Raw genomic sequence first — 27,647 nt, 5'->3', positions numbered from 1 at the left:
TTCTTTGTACATATTTATTGTAAGGACAGTGAAGTTTATTTTTTGGGCTTGTTGGCCTCCTCCTCTGCCTTTTCTCTGGCCTTCTTCTCGCGGAAGCCCTGCAGTCTCTTGGCAGCACGGGCTTGACGGAGAGCAGTGAAAGCACTGAATTTCTTCTCTGCATCAGTAATTTTCCTTGCTTTTTCAGGTTTGTATGCTTTTTTGATTGGCATAACTAGGCCAGTCAACTGAGTTGCCATCTTGATTTCCTCCTCCTGTAAGGTATAATGCTAATGTATTATTTCTAAAACATGAACATAGTACAACATTCATCTCTGTATTTTTTTTTAAATGTGCTATACCTGTATACATTTTACTTATTTTACCATTCATATGGTTTTGAGACAAAAACATTTTAAGAGAAATGGTGAAAATGGGGGGGGGGGGGGGGGGGGGGTGTCATTTAATCAAAATTTTTCAAAATAATTATGGCAAGGTTGAAGGACAAAAGTTTTGACCTAAATGGGCTGTAGACAATTCACCGAATGCTACCAAAAATTCTGACACATTAAAAATTTAAACAAGAAAAAAGCTGTAAATGTGACAGCAAACCGGGTTTTCTTTTGTGTGAACAGTATCTATAATCCATATTTTGTCAACCCTGAATCAATCATCAGAAATCAAAATTCTAGCAATATGCAAATCTCTGATATATGTCCATTTGGTCTGCAAAAGAACAACTTCCTATCTTAAAAACCGTAGGAGGAGTTATCCGTACAATAAGAGTACCCTTTTGGCAGCCATCCGCCCACCATTTTAATAACCGGATTTTTCCTTCGGAAAACACGTTACTCGATTCAATGTTTTACATTCTTAAAGACATCGTAAAACTACAGTCTTATTTGATATGCATCAATTTTGTCACAGTAATGGATATTGGCTTAGTTTCTACTTCGCTGTGTGTAACCTCAATCAGGGGGTTCACGTGAACTAAAATGCAGCTATCTAAATATGAATGAATATGCATGGAATTTTCAAACCAAGCATATGTAAGATTTTTCTACAAGACAGAAGTTTAAGGTTGACTCTTGTCCTATTATTATGAAAGATACAATGAACCAAAGTTTTTGCAGACCTGCATGCAAACCTGTAAGTGTTTTTGAAAGATAATGAAATATGACCCAATTAAAGATTTATGTATCAAATTTTCATTAGTCCACGTGGACTAGTGTCCTAACAAGTCTGCTAGTCCAACTCAATTTCTACTAGTCTCAGACTTGTGAGATTGAGCTTATTTTGAACCCTGACATCTGTAAGCATGATGCATTGGCTCTGTTTTTGTGTGACCATAAAGTTAACTTCATTTGGAGAAATCTTATCAATTCTCATTACCTGCCTTGTCCTGACCTCTAGATCTACACATGACCTTCATGTTACCAATACTGGTGGATTTTGATTTTTGTAATGATTTAATGAAATATCGCATTTTCTGATATTGAAATTCTACCATGAAAAAGACTACCATAATCCGGTGAATATAATACGCACTTTTTCCTGTGAGAAAGTACATCCCTATAGGATTTTGACATATTTTTTCCCTAGGTGAAGCATGGGGTATCATGCTGGCGTATTACCTATACTGTCCACAGACAGAACCGATGCCCATGATACCCCACTATAGTGCGGCTATACATCGTAACATTACTTCATTATCACATATATATTAATATTTAACCCTTAGGAAATCATTGTTATATAGCATGTTATTAAAGAAAATGTATACTAAAAGTCTGTTAATCAATAAACTGTTTCAAAATGGCCTTTAAAAAATAATATGAACTGCCCATTCTAATATTTATCTCTGTGTACGCCGCCATTACAACTGTTATTAATAGAATGCGGGCTTCGATGGCCACGTGCTATTTGTAACCGATCTTTGAAAACAGCTTACACATCATGTGGCTCATTTTTGACCATTTTCATGTAATGATAATTGATTTACTGCAAATAATTATGAATATAAATAATTCTATAACTTATTCCGTTAATTGAAGCCACTGTTGTGCTCCCCCACCGCTAACGCTTGACACCTTGGGTATCTCAGACACTCCCCCTAAGCTATGTGTACTATACACAACACAACTATTTGTGCACATATTTTATTATGTTCCAGACCTCTGATCACTTTGATCAGCATCATTTAAGAATTTAATTAGGTTCGTTATCTACAAACCTGTACACCGTCCGTTTTTCACTACTCATGGGTTGTAATGACTAAACAATTATATACGTTTGTTAAAAGTAGTTGATTTTATTTACGGTAATTAATTTAATACTAAATTTATTTAAAACGTTGATAATGAAATAAAGATTTTACCGCGATGCATTAATTACAATAAATCCATAAAAAAAAATATTGTGTTTTTCTTATTTCCAGTAGTGTAATTCCGTGATGAAACTGAGCGTGTATACAAAGTATGACTGCTTTCAAATTGTTGATACTCATCATTACCATTTAGTCAATTTTTTTGGTCAACTAGTTTTTTCACCATTTCCAGGCCCAAAATGGGGGGTGCGTATTGTACATTACTGCGTATTATATTCACCGGATTACGGTTGTCTAAATTAAGTAATTTGTTAAAAGGTCCTTTTGGGGAAATAGTAAGATCAGCAAATAACTTAGAACATCATTTCCATGAGCTCTGGTTATTTCAAACTTCTACATGTTCTATTTAAAAAAAAATTTTGATTTTCAACTCTTTTTCACAGCTTATAACTGCTTAAACTAATTGCAAATGCAAATTAGTGGTGGAAGACATTAAATATCTTACTGTGGCATCTCCCTTCTTGGGTTTGCTCTGTTTCTTGGGGAAGAGGATCAGTTTGGACTTGTACTCCTTCAGTCTCTGAGTGTTTTGCTGCTGTGATTCCAGACTCTTGTTTTTACGCCTGTAGTCAACAGCAATTCCAATAGTAAGGGCAAGCTTTTTGTTAATCCCAGCAGCCTGTAGAGAGAATCTCAATATATAAACAATTGAAATTGCTCTTTATGTACTTTTTTGGGGATTTTAATAAAATACAAGTCTGTCCAAATCTGTCTACATTGTTTAACAGTATTGCACAATTTTTCACCAGTAAACTTGTACAGATGTTGCATGATGTAGCATCATGGCCTAATCTCAATGAGATTTTCCGAGACTACAAGACTAAAAATATTGTATTGATGTGTCTTACAAATATTTGGATTTCGTCAAGACTTTATATTTTATAAAGACCTTTCTTCTGAATCTTTCAGCAGTGCCTAACAAAGTGATTCGGAAATAAGGGCAAGATTACCAAATCATATTGCAAGGTATTGGACTAAGATTTTAAATAGCTGTCAGTACAATATTCTTCTTAACCCCAACAAATCTCAATGAAATTAACCATGACATTGACCTCATTATTACTATAATGATGTACAAATTACATTAAGTCAATACCACAGAATAATCATAAGGTACATGCAATGAGTTCAAGACCAATATAATTATCATATTCTGTCCCATGTATTTGCTTTCACCACTTTTTGCTTAATGTTATCAGTAGTAAAAACATAAAGAGGTTATGTGTGAAGGAATTTTGACTTACATTGATTTCAACTGTTAAACACTGACAGGTATGTTTATCTATTAATAATAAAAATGGGACAGACAAGAAAATCAAAGAAACGAACACTAATAAAAAAATCAAATTTTAAAATTATCTGCTATAATCTGTCAAAGGTTACTGTTTTAATCACTTATTGACATATTTTAACAATTATATGCATACTTGTCATTTAAAAACCTTTGAATTAATACAAGGGCTTAATCTATTATTACCCACAACATTTACACAGGGGAGAACATTGACATATCTTCTTCATTCAAATATACTCCGAACACCTCGCATAATTTTTCAACATTATCCTTACAGTACTTTCATGGGTCTTGGAGCAAAATCTCCTTAGACTTTTAAAGCCATGTTATGAAAACTGACAAGCTAGAGTGGGCATTTCAAAAGGAACATTTGGGGGGACTTATTCAAATTATTGAATGAACATCATTTGAACCCTGGGATATTTATAATCCTTGAATAATTAAGCAAAGTGTGATGTGAGAATATCATGGGACAGAGTATAGTTTACATAAATCTAATGAAACCTTAAGCTCGTCAAGTGTGAATCCTTTGCCAGCCCTGATTTTGGTGTTGTACTTGAATGTTGGACATCTGACAATGGGTCTCAGAGATCCAGCGACTGGCCTTGGAGCAATGCGGCGAGCTTTCTTGACTCTGTTATCATGTCGCCTCTGTTTTCTGGCAGGCTGGTTGAACCAATTCCTCACGTAACGTTGCCAGTCTTTGTGAAAATGCCCATTTGGGATAACGTTGTTCCTCTTCGGGGCCATGTCTGTACATTAAAACAATCTCAAAATTAGTATAATTTATTGAGTATTGGGATCACAGTTATCACACCGCCAAAGCAAAGTTGATTGTATTATTATTAATGAATATTTGTGTGACGGTTTTAAACACAATATCTAAAGTGTGTAAACATTTCTTCCATTGCTTTCATAATCATTATTTATGTCTTCTCTATTGATAAAAATGTTATATGACATAACATGTATGTTATTGAAGTATGTGTTGACTTCATAAAGTAGGTAAAATACACTTCGATGCACAAGATTTTCACGGATTTATAACCGATACAACACTTCTGTCATACCTCTAACTGATGGCCGACGTTAAAAGGAAGTACAAAAGAGTTCCAAAACCGGAAGTTATCGTTCGAAGCAGAAGATTTTTTTAATTTACACAATGTTTAGTGTTTAATCTGATCCTTTTGGAAGAATTTGCATTTATTGCGTAAGTCAAATCAATTTAATATTTTAGGCCTACTTATGAAATTCCGACGTCTAACATCAAACATCCAGGGAAAACGACAGCCAGTCACTCGCGTTTGTTCATGATTTTTTTTTGGAAAGGGGGGGTAATCAGAAAGAATGTCAGACATGTCGGCCCAACGACACCTCGGCCCAACGACACTTCGGCCCCAGGACACCTCGGCCAAGACGGGTCGGCCCAAAATTTAAGACACCTCGGCTCACGTAAAAGACATCTCGGTTCAAGCAAAATTAAAACAAAAATATTTGATTTAAATCTTTTTATTTTATTAACATATATATTTTATCAAAATATTACATATCAAATACTTGTAAAAGAAATTGAATTAATAAAAAAAAAATGAGACCATTAAGTTCAAATTGTTAAGCAAACAAGAAAGTAAAATTAAGAAAATGACAACGACAATGACGCTAATAGTCAAACAAACAAGAGGATGCAGCACTCTCCTTAATTTGGCAGGGGTTGAAATATTCCAGGAAAACTCACTAGCCCAGGGGCTACTAGTCAGTAAAAAATTACTAGCCCAAAGCTCAAATCAGCTAGCCCAACCATTTTAAGATGCAAAATAAAAATACATGTATAACACAATTACAGCTGTTTAATTCACTTTGAAATAAATTCTTCTCAGAGATAACACATTTTATGTTTAAACTTTATTCATATCATAATACAGTTCTGAATCCCCTGATTTGCTAGCCCGATGGACTATCAGTTGGTAAAAATGAGCATGCCCTAGTTTTAAACTGACTAGCCCCGGGCGTCGGGCTACCATATATTTCAACCCCTGTTTGGAGTCGAACAGTTAATTATAAGAAGATAATCACCGAAGTCCATATATCCTTTCGATGATTACCACCCCATATCAGATTTACAACATCGTCAGAGAAACAACACATCATGACATTTCATTTCATTATTACGCAAAATATTTTTATTGTGTCCACATTCTGGTCAATCTTTGTAGATTTAATAAATTCATGAAAATATCTAAATATTGCAATCTTTTAATCCTAGATTTAAAACTAATATATATTTCAAGTGTATCATAAATTCCTGAAATTTCCGATCTACAAAATTCACATATTCTATTATTATTGTAGTGAAAAAAGTTAAGTACAATGTAATAAGATTTCGACAACCTTAAAGTCATCAAATTTCAATTGGCTGTTTATTTATGTTTAGTAAAACCGAAAGTTTCATTGGGCCGAGGTGTCTTTTACATGGGCCGACGTGTCAATAAATTTGGGCCAACCCGTCTGGGCTGAGGTGTCAAACGCCTTTGGCCGAGGTGTCGTTGGGCCGAGATGTCCGTCTACCATCAGAAAAGTTGAAGGGTATGGCATTTTACATTTAAAATGAGAAAACTTATACTACTGACTTAACAGTTTTTAGTCCATACATCATCTACAGATAAGAAGTAAAAGGACAAAAATATAGGATTCATTATTGTAATCAAGTTTACATGCCTGTGAAATGAAATGGTCAATTTACAGAGCTATATTACTTGATGACCCTTTATATTTGAAATATTCTGTATTTAGTTAATATACAAAGTGCGATCCAGAAAAAATTTCCAAGTCATTGATAGGTCAAAAGGATAATTGTGCTTGCATTTTTGGTAATTTGGGAATGTAATAAATTTCATTTTGCAGAAACACCTCCCCCCCCCCCCTCAGATCTGTCCATGTTATACATTTTAAATTTTGAAACAGTACTTCTTATAGCTGGTCTTAAGTCCAATTGTTTCCAAGTACCTATATTTTTGCCAGTGTTTATGGTGAAAATTATTGGAAGTCTTTATGAGATCAGTTGAGGGTAATAAGGAGAAAAAGAAAATATTGTGCAATTTAATATATGATGTATTTTACAATCTGTTGCAAAATAAGTCATAAATTTTCCTTATTTGCTCTGTAAATGAAATTATATATATTTTTTTAATGATAATCATATTCAATTTACATGAAGATCATGTTCCTGAACCTAATTTTAATTGATTTTGATATAATTTATACAGTACTCGGAGTTTAAACTTTAATTTTTTTTCCAGATGTATGCTGTAGAAATTCAAACAAGGAGTAGATTTTATGATACGTTGATTCTATGTCAATATTTGAAATATCTCGATCAATTTTGAAGAGTAACAAAAGTTTTGTAATTTATGGTCACGCATGCTTTTATCAGTTTTATGGTTCCATTGATATATCACTACTACATATTTTATACTTTTCATACACAGACCTGTTATCATAATGATCTTTAATGAACATGTACAGACATGCATATATGTTTATCACAGTATTCTTGCTTGAGAATACAACACCTGCAAGTGAACTTTTAATTCATATTTATAATGTGCATGCATGTATATGATTTATTAGGTCACCTGAGTGACTCAGGTAACCTACTGCAATTGGTCTTTGTAGTTCGTCGTCAGTCATCTGACCGTTTACAATTTCTAACTTCTTCTTGATAACTATATAGCTAATTGTAACCATTTTAAGTATAAATAATTAAAAGAATCTCTATGATAAGAGGAATCTAAATTGTGAAATTAATGGCTTTCCCTGGGTCTCATAGGCCGGGTGGGGCTAAATATTCAAAAAATGCAAATCAAATTTTTCAAAAATCTTCTTTACTCTCATTCATGGGTGAAAAAAACTAAATGCATATGTTTATATTTACATCTCCCAAGTTTTATTCCCTCTATTTCTTACGGAAACTTATAGTTAATTCATAGCTTTATAGAAACAGCCAGACTGAAATCTACACACCCTGTTTATCGATTGGTCAAATCTACAGCGGCTGAAACTGACAAGAAAATGACAGGACAGATATCGACACGCCCTGTTTATCGATGTATTGATTAGCAACCTAGGAGAAATCACAGACTGCATGAAATAATCATGATGATGTCAGACTCAAAGTCTCACAGGAGACGATTTGGCTGTTTCCTTTAGCTAACTTACTTACGTACATCAACAGTATTTTAGTGAATTTCACTTACTTTTCCTAATCAATTTATCGATTAGCTTAAAGAAAGATGTTAATATAAACAATAAAATGCTTTCTATGATGATTCATTGGGGTTATGAAGGTAGTGATCATTGCAGAAAAAATTTACATAACCCGCTAACGCGGGTTATGTATTTTTTCTGCAATGTCACTACCTTCATATCCCGAATGAATCACCAAAGAAAGCATTTTATTGTTTAAATGATGTCCATGATGCTCTCTACCAAAATATTGAAATTCATGGCCCCTTGGTCAGGAGTTCAGACCCTAGGGTGGGACCAATATAGCCATATTGTAAAAAGCATTAAATCTTTGAAATTTTTTTTCTCTACTCCTATATTACGTATTTGTGAAAAACTAAATGCATGCATGGTTATGAAGTCCACAAAGTCCTCTTCAGTTATCGTGAAATTCATTGCCCCTTGGTCAAGGGTTCAGGTTCAGGCCTTAGGGAGGGGCCAATATGGCCATATAATGAAAATGTATTGATTTAATAATACCTGTATTTTCTTCAGAATCTGTACTATCACAGTCATGAGAGGTAAAGTTATGCATTTTTATTATTTTCATATGTTAATGTCCTGATGTTAAATTGTGAAATTCACAGCCCAGACCATATTAGGCAGAAGTTAAGGCTTATTATTGGGAAGGGGGGGGGGGATAAATATGGTCATATATTTAACATGTATTTTTACTTACCAGGTTAATTGCTGTGTGTCATCCATTAACAGTTTTAAAGGAAATTTACCATGTACTTTAACATCCTGTGCATTGTATACTTGTAGAAATAAGCTGTATGCATTTTGACTGTGCACTATAAATGAAACTGTAAGTATTATAAAAGCCAAAAGTTTACAATTTTAGACACCTGCAATGAGCAAAGGGTTAGATAGTCCAAGATTCCTACAATTTTTGAACCTCACCCACAACCATTTTCATGCATGTAGGAATTACCATTAGAAAAAAGAGGGTAAAATGCTAAGAAAATGTAAAAAACATCAAAAATAAAAGTAGGGTAACAGTCAGAGGAGTCTCAGATTAGGGTTTAGACTCGGAAATGAAACCTTAATTAAGACCCATTTTGTGACTGTTTAAGGGTTATTTTCAAAAAACATTAATTTGCTGATTTTTGTATTTTCTCTGAAATTCAACAACTAGCTGATAGCATATTGGTTGATGTAATGTTATTCCGTCAAAGTCTGGACAAATTGTCTTCCATTATTCTTGCGGAAATTAGTGAACTTTTAATGAGTATCAGTTGTCTTTTGATTTTCTTACCTATCTAACTTTACCACTCTAAACCATTTGATAAGACAGCTTTGTACTGATTTCTTACAGTGATTGTTTGAGTGATATGTTATTTCAGCTGTTAGAAATGTCTATTGATCTAATGAAAAAAAGGAGAACGCAAGGTCAACATTTTTGAGGGCCGTTTTTATGTCACAAAGATATAGGACATAAGCTTGTATGGCTTCTACAGAAATGTATTCTTCTCCCACTGGGCCCCTTTCTGTCTCATTAAATGAAACTTAAATTCCCGCTTATTCATTTCCAAAAAGTTTTTAAATATAACTTGAGACATTACTCTTCATAATGCAATCAATGAATCATACAATGGTACTGTACTGATTTGTTTCCAGTGTTCAAATATTCAAAGAATTTTTTTTGAATTATACGAAATAACATTTGCGGTAAATAAAAGGGGATGCTGCCCATAAGGTAATTGCTATCAACACACCCAGTCTTGGTAGTCCAGCTGATATGCATGACCAGATCTGTCAATCAAGGCTTTGGCAAGCTATTGTTTCCTGTTTGATTGACAAGCAATATGTGTTTGATCTCAATCCAGGTAAATTTTAGGGGAGTCGGCTTAAAGTTGGGTCTTTAAAATGCAAACATGAAACTCTCTGACTTTTCAATCTAAGGGCTATGGATTCAGGTGGCCTTCAAGGCCTATGGGCCTCTTGTATAAAATTTAATGTGCATGCAAAGTAATTCAGATGAATTACCATTTTAATGAGAATTAGACTAGTATATCTTCTGAGCTCCTCTAGGATAAGCTATATGTAGAGGTGTGGATATGTGCAAGTCTGATTTTAATTAGAATGGATAATTTGCTAAAAGTTTCACTTTAATTTAATCCTGTGATGTGTTGTTTTTCAATTACAGGTATAAAGACAAGCATGCCACAAAATGATTTAGTGATCCTCCACTTTAATGATGTGTATAACCTTGAGCCCCAGAAAGAGGAGCCTGTGGGTGGGGCGGCCCGCTTTGTCAGCTGTGTCAAGTCCTACCAGTCCCTTAACCCCCTGGTGCTCTTCAGTGGAGATGTACTTAATCCATCTTTATGTAAGCACTTTAAGATTTGGGGAAAACAGTATATTCAAAGTAAAGAATCAGATTTTTTTTTTGAGAGGGAGTGGAATGTGAATGTTTTATACATGTTTAACTCTGGTAGTATGATATTTTTGTAATCATATCTCAATTGTAATGATGTTGTCATGTATGTAGACATTTGTGTTTACACCTAAATACCTGAGTCAATAGAATTTCAAAAGAGTTTATTTACTTGTCATAATGAATGATTTTGGAGCATTGTACCAGTATATGTAAAATGTTTTGATGAAAAGAAAAGTAGATTATTTATATCTATTTCTTTGATTTTATACAATAATTTCATGAGTTTTTTCCAGTAAGTTTATTCCTTAAGGGTGAACAGATGATACCTATCCTTAATGCTGTTGGAACACATGCTGCAGTCTATGGAAATCATGATTTTGGTAACTAATAAATAATTTACAGAATTTATTAGGGGTTCCAAGTTTGCTTCCTCCACTTTTTGCTCAATATCCTGATAATTATAAATATCTGTGTGCCCGAACTACATCCATTCACTAGAATAAAAAAAGCCCAGGTTATCTGTTCTGAAATGTTCCCTCTACTGCTTCAAGTTTCAATGCACAACAAAAAAGTGAAAGTCTACAGGGATTTTGCATTGCAAACAAAATCAAGTACCCTGGATGAAAACGTAAAAATGATCCAAATTAATGATTATATTAAACTACATTGATGTTTATATGTGAATTTAAGCCATATTTGCTTGAATTTTCCTATGCTGCTGTGTTTCATTAAAAATCTATCAACATATTAAAAATTAAAAGGGGGTGGTCTAGTTATAAATGGTATTGTATGTACCCGAAAAGATATCCAAAAGAAAGATATAACAATAGTTTTAAGGAATGCCCCCCCCCCCCCTAAAATAATTTATTAATTTGATATGGTAAAAGGGGAATGATTTTCTTTTTTTTATATCTATAGATTTTGGAGTGGATCATCTGTGTGAAGTAGTTCAGAAAACCAGTTTTCCTTGGTTACTAAGTAATGTGATAGACAACTTGACCAATAAACCTTTAGCTGATGGACAGGAATCGTGTATCGTAGAGTGGAGTGGGTACAAGGTAAGTGGAGTTACTACAGTTTAAATTTCAATGAACTCTTCAGAATAGTAAAACTTAAGTTTGGCACAATGACTTGTATATTTGTATCTATCAAGAACACCATGATGTTTGTGTATGTTTAGATTTCGGCACATAATCTACAGTCACTGATGTGCTTCTTGTCTACAGTAATATCAAATGTCAATTTTATAATTAATTTTTAAGTAAGATGTATTCTGCATGCTCCCTTAGTTAACCAAATGAGATGGTAATTATATGAATAGAACCTGAGCACAGATAAACTTTAAAACATAGATATTACTAAACGTAGTGAGATGCTTAGTCTCAGTCTTTCTGTACTCCTAGTCGGTAAACTGCAAAGTTTTTATATTTGGGGCCATAGGCAAATCTGTGTTTAGAAATTTTGTATTGATTAATTTAGTTAAAAGAGACATGTGATGCACAAACGTATGATTTACCAGATATGGAATTTTTACACAATTTCCACATATTTTTAGCTCACCTAGACAGAGTCAGGGGGGGGGGGGGGTGGATTAATGCTATACCCCCAGCATCAGTGTCGGCGTCCAGACCTGGTTAAAGTTTTTGGTGCAATTCCTGTATCTTAGTTATTACTTGTCCTATCTTCACCAATGTGTGGTGCCGTCATAATCTACAAAGTTTATGAACTTAACAAACTTGAATGCTGAATCTGGGCCACAAATTTCAGATGATGGAGGAGGTTAAGGTTTTAAAACTGGTTAAAGTTTATGGAACAGGTTCCCTTTGATGACTATATCTTAATTATTACTGGTCCCAAAGTCACTAAACTTGCATGGATGGTGCATCTTATGAAACTGAATGCTGAATTTGAGCCATCGGTTTCAGATGCTGGATGAGTTAAAGCAGGCTTGAATGCTGTCCTGGTTAAATTTCATGGTTCATGTTACTTTGGATTTGAAACATAAAGCAAGCTTCAGATACAGAGCCTGATTTTCATTATCAAGGATGCTAAGAAAACCTTGTTCTACCTCACTCAAACAAATATACTTGTTTGTGTTTTGACCAATGTCATATGTTTTACCAGGTAGGCATAATGGGGCTTGTGGAAGAAGAATGGATAGAAACCCTCGCGACCCTTGACCCAGAGGATGTCACCTACCTGGATTTTGTGTCCAAGGGCAATGAACTGTGTCAAAGTTTAAAGGAAAAGGTGACTGGTCATACTTTTGTCATAATATATATTTTCTAGATTTTCTAGAGCATTTGTCTCCTATGTTCAGAAGAATTCCCATTGAATCTAAACTGGTTAAAAATATCAAATGCATCCTTACTAGAGTCTAAATCAATGAAAATATTAAATATGAATACATGTATTGAATTATTATGAATGTGAATATTTGCATGATTTACATGTATATTTAGTTAAGTTCACAAAGAACTCTTATTAATTAAATGCTAAATTGTGCATTAAGTTTTAAATTTTGTATGCAGATATTGTGTTAATTGTTATAGTTTATATAAGACATAGTCTGAGGATTTAGATATTCATATTACGGTGCATGTATATTCACTAGGGGGCTGACTTAATCATTGCTTTGACTCACATGCGCTGGCCAAATGACCGGCTACTAGCGGAGAGAGTCCCAGGAATAGACATTATCCTGGCCGGCCATGACCATGATTATGGCCTTGAGATTGTGAGTATCATTTGCAGGTCTTCGGGTATAATTCACCATTACATTTTGATGGTCAAAGGAAAAAAAACCCTGAAAGATTCATTGAAATAATTTGATTTTTCTCTACTTTTTAAATGTCTTTTTTGAAAAGGTATATGGGTTTAACATTTACAGCTTTAACAGAATATCTGCATTATTCAATTTGTCTTCACAACTGATTGCAATTATTTATTGAGAAAATGATTTAAAAAACTATTCATTTATTACAATAAAATGAGAAAGAATGAAAAAGGGAGAAGTAAAAGTTATTTGATCATCATGTTTAAAGATTACATAATGTTGTATTTTTCATTCTTTAGGTCAACGATACCAATATTGTCAAAAGTGGAACAGATTTCCGCAATCTTAGTAAGATTACCATTAAAAGAAAAGAAGCCCAGCTGCATGTGGATATTGAGAAAGTGGATGTCACCTCAGAATTTGATGAGGATCCAGAGACTGTGGAGATTGTCAAACATTGGCAGGGTACATTATACATGTATCACCATAGATATAATTTAATTTGATCAACCTTTGTTGATTCTCCAAAGATTGAATTTGGCAATGATTTTTTGATTACATGTAAACGATTTCATACTTCATTTTCATCTCATATTCAATTATTCATGAATACTCATATATGAAAAGTAAGAATTTTCATGTTATTTGCATATTTATGCATTCATTGATGTTATTTATCTTAATAGGCGATATTGATAGTAAAATGGATGAAGTATTGGGCTATATGAACACAGAACTAGAAGGAAGGTTTTCAAAGATAAGGTCGCAGGAAACAAATTTAGGTAACAGACATTATATTTTCAGCTTAATAGTGCTTGATATTCAATGGTCAAAAAATGATTTCGCCAAAGGTCTTTATGCAGGCTTATAAAACTATTCTTTATGTGATTGTGTTTTTCGGTCGAGCAACTAAAAATTTTCTGGTTGCTTGACATGATGGAGGTATATAAGATACCAAAAAAAACCCATTATTATGTAGATTTTGGTATTGTTTATTGTAGGGAACTTTATAACAGATATTATGCTTGAGATATCCCAGGCAGATTGTGCCCTGTTAAATTCTGGAACATTCCGATCTGATAGAGTCCATCCAAAGGGCTGGTTCAAACTCCGAGATCTTCTTACCATACTTCCATTGGTGGATGAGCTTGTTGTCATTGAAGTCACAGGTACAGTGAGGAGAGTCTGGGTTATATGATTTACCAATAACTAATGCTGAATACTGTTGAATCACTAGAATTTGTGGTATGAGGCTCAATTTTAATAAATTTCACAGGTTTCCCCACCAATGGATCCACCCTTAAGACACGTTCCTCAATTTTATATGACTTTTTCCAGGAATTTGTCAATGGTTTACTACTACTTTGACAAACTTTCTTGGAAAAAATTAGGATACCTTACCAGGCATTTATGCAAAATACTAGAGTATGTAATTTCCAATATACCAGTAATCTTTTTTAAAAAAAAACACTTGAACTGCTGATATAAAAGTAAATAAATATACAGCACAGCAAAACACCATAGTGTAACTCTATATTGGACGGGGCTGGGCTTTGAACTCAGGACCTCAATAACCTACGCTCTTGGCAGTGAGCGGCCACGACTATAACCACCCGGCCACCTATGCATGTTACCATCTACAAGTAAATTTTAATCATTTTGAAATAATTATAAAAATAATAATTTTTATTTGACATCTTTATTATGAGGAGATACAAAAAAGATGCCTGAGGAACGTGTCGTCTGACCTTAATGAACTAGGAAATGCTTATGAATAAAGATGTATTTATTCTCAATTAAAACTTAATATCTAAATAAGAAAGTATCATATAACATAAAAATATAATTATGGAATTACGTAGTAGAAATCTGCACATTGTGGAGATAGGAAATAAATAGAAAATAATGGAAGATAGGTCGCATCTGACCTTAAAGCAAATTTTTTCATGAGATTTCAGCTTTCAGTCAAAATTTGAGGTTTAATACAGAGAAAAGTAAGTTTTTATTTGTGAAATTGGTCGTCAAGAAAAAATTTTGGAAGGAAAGACTTTTTTGAATTTACATATTGTCATTTTCAAACTATACAGGTCAGCAGCTGCTTCAGGCTTTGGAGAATGGTGTATCAGCATATCCTAAACTGGAAGGTCGATTCCCTCAGGTGGCTGGCATTGAGTTTGGGTTTGACCCCAGCAAACCTAAAGGCCACAGAGTGGACACAAGTCTTGTCAGAGTTCAAGGGAAGGATTTGAATCCTGAAAAAGTGAGAGCCCTTGTTTGTTTCTCTGCTCCAAATGATTAATTTGTAAAAGATGTAAAAAAATTTTATTTGTTCACATATTTGTAAGGCTTCAGTTTTGTTTATTTTCCCCATATCTGATGGTAGATCTGAGTTTTTGAAAACAAGTTTTGAATTTATTGTGTCAAATATTTAAATGAATTTTTGGTTTGTTTTGTCTTTTAATGTTGGTCTGGTACGTGCACCTCTGTTAGCGGTACATATGTAATATTAGTCACTATTGTGATATACATATATATTATATTATCTTTGCATTCTTTGGTTTTCACTTTAAATAATGCACCAAAGACTTTTTGACTTTTCGTAAACTTCTTGAAACAGAATATACAATGTAATACATGTATGTACTTACAAATGTAATATCATGCATTTATTATTAATATTGTGCTTCCTTTGATGGTTTATCACTTTTCAGGTTTATGAAGTTAGCAGGTATTGCAGCAAAAATGATGTCAGTTGGGTGGTGTAATTTTTCCTGCAATAACTGCTATAAGTACCTTCATAGTCTGTGTGACCACTAAAGAAAGCACATTTACTTCTATTGAATTATTCATATATTAAGTGAATTACCGTAAATTCTTAAAAATACCATTTCATTGATGAGAAAGTTACATAGAACCAAGTTCTTGATAATCCATTGAAAATATATAATGGTAAACTCCATTAAGAGATTTAATCCCTTATATCTCCATGTTCCACACAGAGCTAATTTATAATGAACTGTAATTGAGCCCTGCCGTGTGTAAATGAAGCTTTTGAGAATAATGATATCAAAAACTTATCAATTCTGTAATGTATAAACAAATATAGTATCAGTGTACACATGAGAATTGCTGTATTATGCATATATCTTATATATTGTTTATTGAATGATCTCAAGAAATTGTAGATTTATAGTGAACAAGATACAATCAACAAATCTTAATTGTTTGAAACACAAGTAACCAATTTATCAGATTAAACACGATTTATTCAATTTTTGAAAACTAATATGTGCCCCCAAAAAATTGAAAATCAATTGCAGAGCATTAATTTTCTTTTTTCCTTAATTAAATAGAAATACAAACTTTGTACAAAGGAATACCTCTCAGAGGGCAAAGATGGCTATGATGTGTTCAAGAACTGTCCTGTAAAGGTAAATGAAATATGAGGACTTCTAAAGGTTGCAAATCCTCAGATTGTAAAATGATCACTTTTAACTGATCAAGGGTAAATTCATCATTGAAATTAAACAGCAAATGCCTTAGATGCATGCATGCTCGCTCTCTCTCTCTCTCTCTCTCTCTCTCTCTCTCTCTCTCTCTACTACATTAGGTCATTGCAAGTTTTTTCTTTGTTTAGCGTCCACCAAAAACTAAAAAACCTAGCTGTCTTTCTATCAGGAAAAAACACAACTTTAAAGGTTCAACAAAATAAAATTTGTTTTATATTTTGAAGTATTTTCTTCATTTTGTAACAAAAAAAAATAAATTAACAAATACCTACTACAGTGTATATGATTTCCATTTTGAATGATTTTATATTTGATTTCTGATCCGGATTTAAAAATGCGATCCTGAGCCCGACATATGAAAAAGCAATCTAATTTTATGAACAACAATTGTGTGGTTTTTTAAAAATTTTTACATCTCAAAACCAATCCAATCGCCTACGCTAAACATAGAAAAGAACTTGGAATAGCCTTATTACACTGAACTTTTTGTCATTGTGTTATTTTGATGACCTACAGGAGACAGCAGAGCAGTGCTGCACACTCAGTACCGGAGTGAGGAACCATTTTGAGTCCATTCAGATCATGAAGGGTTACAAGAAGTGCAAATCTGGCCATAGGCAAAGCTTAGTGTCTCTTGTCAGGTATGTATATCATCATCATCATCAAAGTCCCTCTTAATCAGTTATATAGCAATGAATAGAGATAGGGTTGGATTCATCTAACTATAGAACATGAAATTGTCTCATTTTAAGGTCAGATGACACGTTCCTCAATTTTATATAACATTTTCCAGGAATTTGTTAATGGTTTACTACTACTTTGACATGCTTTCTTGCAAAAAATCAGGATACCTTACCAGGCATTTCTGCAAAATACTAGAGTATGCAATCTCCTATATAATCTTTTTGAAAATACACTTGAATTGCTGATATAGAAATAAAAAAATATACAGCACAGGAAAATTCACTATATTGGAGCTTCACCGGGGCCTGGGCTTGAACTCAAGACCTACGAAACCTGTGCTCCTAGCAGGGAGCGGCCACCTCTAACCACTTGGCCATCTAGGCAAATAGCTATATATAAATAAAATTTCAATCAAATTAAAAAAATTTTAAATAATAATAATTTTACTGGAACTCTTTATAACAAGGAGATACAAAAAATTATTCTAGGAATGTGTCGTCTGACCTTAAAGAAGTGTTTTGGTCGAAAGGCAGGCAGAGAGAGGATCAAGTTTGACACTTATTCTATCCAAAAATTAAACAAAAATTATTTTGAATTTCTCCTACAGATAACAGATGTAAAGTAATAAGTACATGTGTGTTTATTGTGTATATTAATGTGTGGATATAGTTAGACTTGCATGTTGTAAATAATTTAGTACAATCAATCATCTAGCCGAGACAGATACTGTCCATAGTTATCTTTTTACTAGCTCTATATCCCCTTTCATACATTTAAAAAATCAAATAAACATTATCATAATGATTATCAAAAACAGTTTTATATACTGACTGTGGTTACCTCATTATATGTTGCATGAACACCTATTTTCATTGATCTTACTGTCATGAAAGTCTATGAAATCAAATGTTCGGGAAAGTAAGATATTTAAAAGAGACAACAATTTTAATGATTATCTTAAAAGTAGGACTATTGTCCATACTAGTAACTTTTAAGTATCAGTATGCTAGAAACTGTGAATCATATCATAATGACCAATGGAAAATAATGCTCATGCACAAATAATAATGAAATCACAGTATTTCACTAGTTAAAAACCTGTTTAAAGCTTTTGAAAAAGAGGATTTTCAGTTGTTTGATCTTATGCTTGTTTTGTTATTTGTTTTGTTGCTTTTGAACAAAAAATGAAAAAAAAAATAGTTAATCTATAAGTTTGCTTTAGTTTTCCATGGACTTTTGAGTCTCATACTCATGTTTGCTTGCTGCATGGTCCAATCTGAATTATAATAAAACACATATACATACAGCTCTATGTTGAGAACCTTTGTAATTACATCAACTGACTATTGATCTTATACATGTATGTATCACTGACCAAACATATCACTAGAATATGTATCAAAAGTTGAACTCTGAGTTCAGACAGTGAATAATTTCATTCCCTTAAAATTTATCTCTTTTCCCAAACAATCAATATTTGCATATATATTATCTCATATAAAGAGTAAATTAATTGAGTTTTAACCTCAACTGATGTGGAAAAGGAAATTATTTATACTGTAAAATGAAGATTTCTTCAGCAGTTTGATACATTATGACAAACATTGGATAATCAACATTTGTGGAAATGATTTAAAATTTCAGCTAACAAAATTACACACTTGTATACATGTATATTCGTAAATTCTTGAATTTTGCAAATCATTTATCTGTTATTTTTGTTTTTGTTTTGCATGGTGTTTCACTGTTTATACTAACAACTGTTCCTTGTTCTTTGCCTTGAATTGGACTACTAATGGGATTTAACCAGGAAGAGAAAGCTGGTGCAGAAGTTCATTTCTAACCTCAGGAAGCAGAGCATCGCTCACCGACTGGACAAGGCGGCCAGCTCCTCAGCCAAACTTCAGCGTCGCGTCTCTCGACAGGAGAGCATTCATGACCAAGAGGAGGCTCAGTGTCATCTGTCCCCCCGCCTGGAGGGACGCATTTACTTGTTGAACGACCAGGTGAAGTCTATTTCTGAAGAGATATGCCCTAATGGCATCGTAAAGCATACAAAGAGTCAGTCAGGAATCTGGAGCAAATTTGGGCTATTTTGTGGACTTACGGCATTATCTTTGGGGTTAATTTGGTCTTTTAAGAGGAGATTGAATAAGTAATCAGAAAGCGTTATGATGAACTTATATACAGGTACCAGAAAATAAGGTTGAAATGTGTTCACTCTGTGTTCACACAAGCTTCTTTATTTTCAATTTCTTTTGAATTAATTAAATTGGAATATGTGTTCAAGAATATTGCCTTTGAGTGTATATTGCAGGTCATGTACATTATTCAAAATATAGGTGAGTGATTGATTTTGATCGTATACATGTATATGGTAGTGGAATATATTAGCTTAAGCACTTATATATTCATGGCACTGGCGTCGGAAGCAAATTGAAAGTGGGGGGGGGGGGGGGGGGGGGGGGGGGGCTAGACTAATCCTCAGAAATATTGAGAAAAAAGTAATTCCCAAAATCATGGAAATCCTAATCCGTGGGGGGAGGGGGCTGTATGCTTCTGAATCCAACTTCTCAATCTTTCAAGGTAAATTACGGAACAATAATCTTTCATGCGAGAAAAAGTGGAGAGGCTGAACCCTCTATCATGCTATGTTTCTAATGGTTAGGTATAACTTTGCAAAAAAAGTGGGGGGGGGGCTAAGCCCCCCCTAGCCCCCCCGCTTCCGACACCTATGCATGGTTCGCTGTGAGTTTATACAATAATGTCACTATATAAATAATTATAGATACCCGTACATTTTATTATTTCATATTACCCGGTAAATTTAATTGTACAAGATTATGTTATAAAACTGATTTTGGGAGAAATGAAACATCAATGTGATAAAATGCCAAAAGGACTATGTGCGGTATGGTCAAATATCTGCCCCGATTTCAACTAATTTTTAAATAGTCTCCTATAAAAATAAAATCTTCACAAATCATTGTATAGAGGATGCCTATAACTTAAATCTTGATTTTTGTCATCTTTGTTCATTCGTTGGTTATCTATGACGTCACCTAAATGACCTAATTCCCGCAAATTTCCAAACAAATGAAAATATTCTCATTTTTGCTCTGTATTTTGCTTTCGGAAGTATAGAGCACAGGTCTGCTCAAGTGCAATTTTAACATGTTTTTCTTCAGATAGTTATACACATTATACTAAAAAATGGTACTTGAGCAAGCCCGCGCTCGATGTTTCCCAGTCAAAAAACCATCGGAAAACACCCATATTTTGCTACCAAACATCAATTTATCAAAAGAATGAAATCTTCATGACGTCATTTCTACATAATGACGTCACTGTAGTGATAACCTTTTAAACCTTTATTTCCAATATGATTTTAACTATCTTTCACCTTATTTTTAAAGCTCTTTTTAAAACTAAAATTTGATTTTGGGGGCAAAAAATACATAAAACCGCACATAGTCCTTTAGACGATAGCAATTCAACAAATCTGTCACTTGTACATGTACAGAGTATCATATCCATCTGTATTAACCAGCACTTTCCCTTTCGTAATGTAGCCACCCGAATAACTGTAGTTTACATGGGTATTAACCAACCTTTCCTTGTGTTTCATTGGCTATGCTTGTGTAGTAAACAAAGTTCCAGTAGCCAATGAGAGTGCTTCTTGCATAGGTTGATGTGCAAGTGTAAAGGTGTTAGCTATGTGTTATGTGGTTGTACGTTATGACCCTGTGTTTCTTGTTTGTATATATAACACCCCTAGCACTTGTCGCACAACATTATTCCTACCCTAACACTGTGTAGATATAGCTAGTTCTTGTTTAGAGAATATGATATATATTTTTTCAATCATCATCCAAATTTTTTTTAACTTACACAAATTATATAATTGTAAAATTTTAAATCCACCTATGTATGAATGAAGGAAGATTAATATATAAAATTATGAAAGGAATTTCCCCCTCATCCATTTGAATCTGATGTTGTTTGAAATTAATAGTATGTGTATATTATACACTGTGCCGGTAAATTTGTCTCTGAAAAATATCAGAATCTACAATGGAAGAACAAAAGTTGAAAAAAATGAGTATCCATTTAAATGAATCAAAGTACTATTGCTCAGTCAGATAAAAAAGTATAAAATACTTTAGTATGCTTTCTCTAAAATGAAGCTTAGTTTCATTGAATTGTTGTTTTTATTTTCAGATAAGAACAGAAAAAATGATTGAAAAGAAACACGGTTTAGAACCGTGTCAAGAAGTCGATCTTGAGGAGGAGAATGATGTGCTGTTAAACAACCTATCTTTGGATACACTTTAAGAATATTATTACACATGTTATACAATACAGCTTTCAGTGACTTTAGTATTGAGAAATACATATTTATTTGCTGCCACTAGTGCTTTTACAAATATTAGTGTATCGGTATATATATTGTTTATTTCTATTTATTTACCTGGTAGAATTGTTGAGGAAAAGAAATGTACCCTACTTCTTATCTTGCATCTTGTCAGAAGAATTAGAAATGCATGTTTTATTTAGAAAGGCATTTGAAAAGGGCATTGTTGCCATATATTATACAATACTAATATTTTGTTTTTGTATTACATGTATTGTACATAAGATTTAAGTCGGGTATAATGTCTGTATGAGTGAAGAATTGTTTTAAATTATTTTTTCTCGACTTTTGACGTTAAAAAAATTGAATTATTATCTTTGTTTCTTTCTGTATCTTTAACAACCAAATTATTTTCTTGACATATATTTGCTTCATTAATATATATAATACTACATGCAACACATGATGTACTCTTGATTCTGTGTTAAGGCTGCAGGTATTTTCAGTTAATCTAACAATATGATAATTTTTTGGTAGGATGTTAGTTTGATAAAGTAGATCTTTTGATTACTCTAAAACTTTGCATTAATATAATTCTATTTATAATAGCAAAATTGATACTATGTAAATTATAGTCTAATGTTTGGGAAAGTGATGTAATTTCAGGGCTGAACCTATATAGATACATGTAATCTGAAACAATATAAGATTTATTACACATGTAGCATTGATTTGTGGTTACAAATTTTAGTGATGGCAAGGTATTCATAAACCTAACGTAGTTTTCTTGCAAGTATATTTAATAAGTTGGTGATCAGTAGTATTTCATGATATTACTTGCATATTAGATAATTTATAAGAAGATAAAGCATTTTTCTATTTTTTTTTTTAATTTGTAAGCAGTTACAAGTCCACCCCGTATAATGTGTTCTTTCTCTGAAGAGAATATTTTGTCACTACCTCAAACAATAAGTATTTTACATTTTTTTTAAACCGGGTTTTCCAAACAAACAAAAATCCGGTTATTGAAATAGTGAAAATGGCGGGCGGGCAGGTGGATGGGCGGCTGCCAAAAAGGTACGATTAATGTACGGATAATTCCTCCCACAGTTTCAAGATAGACAGCTGTTCTTTTGCAAATGAATTGTACCTATATCAGAGGTGTGCATATTGCGAGAATTTTGATTTCTGATTTAAATATTTATGAAAAAGCTACACAATGAACATAAACAAAACAAATTTTTGTAATAAAATGAAATGGTTTGGATGATTTGTAAGAACTGTAGACGCATGCAAACTGTATCCCTCACCAGCTCAGTTGTTTTTGGCAAAATATTGCATATAAGGTACCACTAGTGTACGAACAAGTCCTTATACAGTTTTCAAGATAAGAAGTTGTTCTTTTTGCTGATTGACTGTACCAGTTGAACAATGTCATTTTTGGGGGCAAAATATTGCATATAAGGTACCCCTGTTGTACGGATAACTCCTTCTACAGTTTTCAAGGTAGGAAGTTGTTCTCTTGCAGATCAGTTGTACCTATATCAGAAGTGTGCATATTGCTAGGATTTTACTGTATGATTATGAATTCCTGAAACAAATACCAGCTGCTGAACTTCATTACTTTTTGGCAAAAATATTGCAAATAGAGTACCCCATTTCTCTGGATAGGTACATGTATAAAGTGTTCATTAATGGTTGACATATGGATTATGGACATTGTTCACTCAAAAGAAAACCAGGTGTGCTGTCACATTGACAGCTTTTCTCTTCTTCTTTTTTTTAAAACCTGAAATGGAAACATGTGCTTCATTTGTTTTAACAACTGCATCATCATCATGCAATAAATGGTAAAAGTATTAGTATAAAACTTAGTATTGGTATAAAACTAGTATTAATAAAATTAGTATGAAACTTGAATATTCTAAGGTATAATTTCCCCTCTTAATATTGACACTGTATTTTTTTTCTTTTTGTCGATATTATTTTTATACACTATTCTGTGGAGGAAACTCGTATTAAATTTCCACGTACGTTTTATTAGCTATACAGTTATACATGTATATGTATTCAGAACCCGCCAAGCAAATACGGTAATAAATTAATTGCAAGCATAGGTAGATGGGGGATTTCTTTTATTTAAACGTTTGGTTTTGTTGGAATAAAAACTTCCCTATATTGATTTCGGGTCGTACGTGGGCCTGGTAACATAAGTACTTCTGTGTCTTTGTTTTTGCACGTCCCTGCAAATCAGCTATGCAAAAGGTGTATTATGTATTAGTTGTTATATTTTGCATATTTTTATTCATTACTACTGATTATGTACTTGTTATATTTTGTATATTTTTATTCATAGCTACTGAATATAATAACATAATAACAAAAACTGATTTTGTTTGTAAAGACGTCTACAATCTCTCTCTCTCTCTCTCTCTCTCTCTCTCTTTCGTTGTAAACTGTAAATAGTCTCTCTCTCTCTCGTTGTAAACTGTAAATAGTAGCTGGCATATTGTTTAAATTTATTCATATCCAAGGAAATGAAGCAGGATGTTGCCAAGCATATTTCGGTCATGAATTTTGTTGGAAACTTCCGCCCTCTACCTCATACCTTATGTACACCGTTATGATCGCCACCTACCCTTAGGCTGTGTATTACATCCTTGTATATTCATAATTGATATAGGAAATGTAGATGTACCTCGGCGATGTTCTAGAGTCGTATATATGTAAAGTAGTAGAAGGGTACTTCACGCAGGTAAATCTTCTCTGTATTTGATTTTTTTAATAACAAATTTTAAATTTCAAAAAGCATTTTGTTTCCTCTCAAAACATACACAAGAAGTATGTTGGATGATGTGTAACATTTATATACATGTATATATTCACTAAGAGCTAAGAGATGAAAACCATTATGGGTCTAATAATTGTTGTTTGTTTACATCGGAAAGCCTACCTAGTGATGTATTTTTGTTATAAAGATACACATATTTTATATCAAACCATAGAAGCCCATAGCCTCTTGGTTTGCAATGGGTTTTTTTCCCATTTCAATCTGGTCTGAAACAACAAGTCAATTACATGTATTGTTACATGTACTTAATTTTAAACTGCTGATTGAAAATTGGCAAAAGACACATAGTGCGATTAGATGTTCTAAAACCCCTTTAACCTGTTACTGAAGCCAACTTTTGAGGGAATATCTTGCCACTTTACCGGAATATGATCTTTTTTAAACTCTTTATGAATAATATACGAACCCTGGTTGATCGTGAAAATTACAGTATAGATCTACAGTACTTGCTGCATGCACGAATAGGGGGGGGGGGGGGGGCAGCAGGGTACGGACCCCCATCGGGAAAATTCAATTTTTTTGCGTTTTAAATTTACCGATACATCCCTCGGACTCTCTTGTAAAAAAAAATAATTCTGTAATGTACCGTGATTCAAAAATGCAGAACTGTATATACAGTTTCAAAGTAATACATTTTCTACAATGTCCTTGTGTAAGATTATATAATTATGGTAATGTTTTCCTTCTTTCCTTCATAATACTGTGCATTCATTTATAAGCCAAAAAATTGTTTAAAATAATTCTAGCCAAAAATTTAATCATCCCACATCCATCATGTTATGAATTACAACATATGCGAAATACACCGAAAAAAAGACAATGCAAAATTACTCCATTTGCTGCATACAGTTGGAAATCAGCGTGTAGAATCTAATTTTCATTTGTTTAATACAGAGAATGTGAAATGAACAGGGGAATTTTCCTCGTCCTTGTGGCCTTTGCTGTATACGGTACAGGTAGGTGATCCATATTACCCAGCTCCTTTCTTTTTTAATCTGCACACACCTCATCAAAGTCGGCACGAAAAACACTTGAAATTGCTTGTGAGAAGAAAACCCCTGTTTATTCACTTATATACACCTTAATCAAGTATCTTGCAGATACAGATTTTTTCTTCAAAGATTTACGGTGTATAATTTTGAAATATCGCTTTTTAAAAATTTTTGCTTTGTTATGATTGTGTGCATTTAGGTCAATTTGAAAATTCCATGACAAAGCAATTTTTGGCGTTTTTAACATCTTCATTTAGTCACAATTAAGAAAAAGTACTTCACAAAATATACATTTATACTCTTGATACTATACATTTACTGACTCTTAACCTCTAACTATCAACTCTGACTCTGAGATAGAGTCTACCTCATCTTAGGTTTTATTTTATAAACATTAATTTACATTATATCACATTACAGACAGTCAGGAGGAATTTCACGAGAATTAAGAAGAGAAAAAAATGTTAATTTATCAACAAGCTAAAGCTATAGACAATGTTCGCAACATGAAAATTTATATACATTTTACATGGTGATATTATTGTTAAAAATTAATTGAGAAGAAAAATCCGAGGTAAATGTTGCAGATTGTCGTCAACCAAACCCTATCAGCGATTATTAGCCAACGAGAATGTAGTTTTTAAAAGTCATTTGGAATTCTAGTGATACATCTATAAAAATATGTTAACAAGACTATCATTAAATTAGTATTGACTAGACAACAAGGTACTTGCATCCGTATGTTTATTTGAAAAAAAAACCAAACCAATACATCAGTTAGTTGCATTTGATGATATTGTACATGTCCTTTGCCCCCTAAAAATTGTCAAGTGAAATTTTGATTTTAAGAATCAGTGGAAAAATGACCATTTTGTTGTATAAATTCTTAGATGCCGGGAGACGGAAACGAGATTTGACCCAGTTCAGTCAGATGATCTACTCGACAACTGGCCGCGATCCATTTGATTTCAGCGACTATGGGAATTGGTGCGGTCTTGGCGGAAACGGAAGTGTAGTAGACGCCATTGATGAGTATGTAATATTGTATTGTTGAACTACCGATTATAAAAAAAAAAAAACCCTGGGGGAAATTGAGACAGAATTATAGAAAAGAGTACAATAAATGAAAATTTTATATATATTTTTGATGTTTTAAATGGACGTATATGCGTCCCTGGTTAAAAAAAACCTTAATAGTTATATCCCTTTAAAATTCTTAATTTTATACGGATATAACTAAGCGTTGGTCTCGTAATCAAACCGATAATAGAAAGGGTTAATGAAAGATCTGATAGCATAAATGAATCCATATTATCAGTTCAGGTTCTAGAATGACGATTATGATAGACAATGACTGATATATTACAGTCTCTTCTCGTGAGATTGATAAAGCATGATCCAATACCCATAGTGTATGGTATTGATAATTGTAAAACCGATAGTTAAATTATACTGTAATCATTATTTGATTAATTTTTTTTTCAATAATATTTATACATTTTTCAGATGCTGTTTTCATCATGATAATTGCTATGACGTCATCATTGGAAACCCCAAATGTGGAAGTGTTTACACAATCAAATACAACTTCAATATCAGCAAAGGGGAAATCGAGTGTCGTAAGTATACAGTCGTAATATATTATTTAATTTCAGCAACTGTACGAGTTAAATTTCAAAATAGTAATTGAAATTTATTGGCCTATACATTACAAAATCGATTCATAGTGATATAATAGACAAAGGCACTGGGGAATTTAAAAAATATATAGCTAATATTCTAAGGAATCATGGATTATGTAAAAGTCTAAATAAATTATTTTCTTGTAGGTGACGAACGTCCCTGTGAGAGGGCGCTGTGTAACTGTGACAGAACGGCATCACTATGTTTCCATGCCAACCGAAAGGCTTACAACACGACGAAGAAAGGAATGCTGGCGAAACTCATGTCAAAGTTAACAGAGGGGTTCTACGCAAAAACAGATTCCAGTGCCAGCGGAAGGATGGAAATGAAAATAAAAATCGGAAATGATACATAATGATAACATGGATATGATGTTATGAATAAAAAAAAATATTAATTTATACAAATATTGAGTTATTTAGTATTCGGAATATCATGAGAGTGAAGGTATGTTTTTAATTCACAATTATCCCAC

The 27,647-nt window shown here is 33.0% G+C and overlaps 3 protein-coding genes across 10 annotated transcripts; 2 read left to right on the top strand and 1 right to left on the bottom strand.

The window, feature by feature from the left end:
* Positions 1 to 4,948, bottom strand: LOC128187215 (60S ribosomal protein L13-like). 2 transcript variants are annotated; one of them, XM_052857489.1, is made up of 4 exons: positions 4,903 to 4,948; positions 4,164 to 4,411; positions 2,811 to 2,984; positions 1 to 254 (listed from the first exon to the last, which is right to left on the bottom strand). In XM_052857489.1, the coding sequence occupies exons 1-4, from the start codon at positions 4,931 to 4,933 to the stop codon at positions 36 to 38; spliced, it is 672 nt and encodes a 223-aa protein (XP_052713449.1). In that variant the 5' UTR covers positions 4,934 to 4,948; the 3' UTR covers positions 1 to 35. The 2 variants fall into 2 exon arrangements, with proteins under 2 accessions (XP_052713449.1, XP_052713450.1); XM_052857490.1 differs by lacking the exon at positions 4,903 to 4,948 and adding an exon at positions 4,730 to 4,860.
* Positions 4,777 to 22,851, top strand: LOC128187211 (trifunctional nucleotide phosphoesterase protein YfkN-like). Of its 7 annotated transcripts, none has more exons than XM_052857484.1 (15): positions 4,777 to 4,869; positions 10,090 to 10,272; positions 10,617 to 10,703; positions 11,242 to 11,381; positions 12,448 to 12,573; positions 12,938 to 13,060; positions 13,399 to 13,564; positions 13,786 to 13,881; positions 14,101 to 14,268; positions 15,187 to 15,359; positions 16,453 to 16,530; positions 17,125 to 17,249; positions 19,103 to 19,298; positions 19,610 to 19,634; positions 21,514 to 22,851. In XM_052857484.1, the coding sequence occupies exons 2-15, from the start codon at positions 10,104 to 10,106 to the stop codon at positions 21,534 to 21,536; spliced, it is 1,695 nt and encodes a 564-aa protein (XP_052713444.1). In that variant the 5' UTR covers positions 4,777 to 4,869; positions 10,090 to 10,103; the 3' UTR covers positions 21,537 to 22,851. The 7 variants fall into 7 exon arrangements, 3 of the variants coding, with proteins under 3 accessions (XP_052713444.1, XP_052713443.1, XP_052713446.1); XR_008244047.1 differs by adding an exon at positions 8,706 to 8,748 and having other exon boundaries at positions 4,796 to 4,869; positions 19,103 to 19,634; positions 21,514 to 21,636; XM_052857483.1 differs by lacking the exon at positions 19,610 to 19,634.
* A 1,454-nt stretch (positions 22,852 to 24,305) lies between these two features.
* LOC128187216 (acidic phospholipase A2 Cc1-PLA2-like) lies at positions 24,306 to 27,579 on the top strand. The gene is made up of 5 exons (XM_052857491.1): positions 24,306 to 24,401; positions 25,392 to 25,453; positions 26,380 to 26,521; positions 26,996 to 27,108; positions 27,319 to 27,579. The coding sequence occupies exons 2-5, from the start codon at positions 25,402 to 25,404 to the stop codon at positions 27,525 to 27,527; spliced, it is 516 nt and encodes a 171-aa protein (XP_052713451.1). The 5' UTR covers positions 24,306 to 24,401; positions 25,392 to 25,401; the 3' UTR covers positions 27,528 to 27,579.
* The last annotated feature ends 68 nt before the right edge of the window (positions 27,580 to 27,647 follow it).

This window comes from Crassostrea angulata, chromosome 6 (genome assembly GCF_025612915.1).
Source record: "Crassostrea angulata isolate pt1a10 chromosome 6, ASM2561291v2, whole genome shotgun sequence".
In the NCBI taxonomy this organism is placed as follows: domain Eukaryota; kingdom Metazoa; phylum Mollusca; class Bivalvia; order Ostreida; family Ostreidae; genus Magallana; species Magallana angulata.
This window is presented reverse-complemented; position numbering and strand designations above follow the sequence as displayed.

Bases quoted from the DNA above. Each gene is read 5' to 3' on its own strand.
- LOC128187216 (XM_052857491.1), top strand. From the start codon at position 25,402: ATGAACAGGGGAATTTTCCTCGTCCTTGTGGCCTTTGCTGTATACGGT. The intron at 26,522-26,995 runs GTATGTAATATT...TACATTTTTCAG, and splicing joins GTAGTAGACGCCATTGATGA to ATGCTGTTTTCATCATGATA. The intron at 27,109-27,318 runs GTAAGTATACAG...ATTTTCTTGTAG, and splicing joins CAAAGGGGAAATCGAGTGTC to GTGACGAACGTCCCTGTGAG.
- LOC128187211 (XM_052857483.1), top strand. From the start codon at position 10,104: ATGCCACAAAATGATTTAGTGATCCTCCACTTTAATGATGTGTATAAC. The intron at 13,882-14,100 runs GTAACAGACATT...TGTTTATTGTAG, and splicing joins GTCGCAGGAAACAAATTTAG to GGAACTTTATAACAGATATT. The intron at 16,531-17,124 runs GTAAATGAAATA...GATGACCTACAG, and splicing joins TCAAGAACTGTCCTGTAAAG to GAGACAGCAGAGCAGTGCTG.
- LOC128187215 (XM_052857489.1), bottom strand. From the start codon at position 4,933: ATGTTTGATGTTAGACGTCGGAATTTCATAA. The intron at 4,412-4,902 runs GTAGGCCTAAAA...TTTAATGTACAG, and splicing joins TAGACGTCGGAATTTCATAA to ACATGGCCCCGAAGAGGAAC. The intron at 255-2,810 runs GTAAGATATTTA...TATACCTTACAG, and splicing joins CCAAGAAGGGAGATGCCACA to GAGGAGGAAATCAAGATGGC.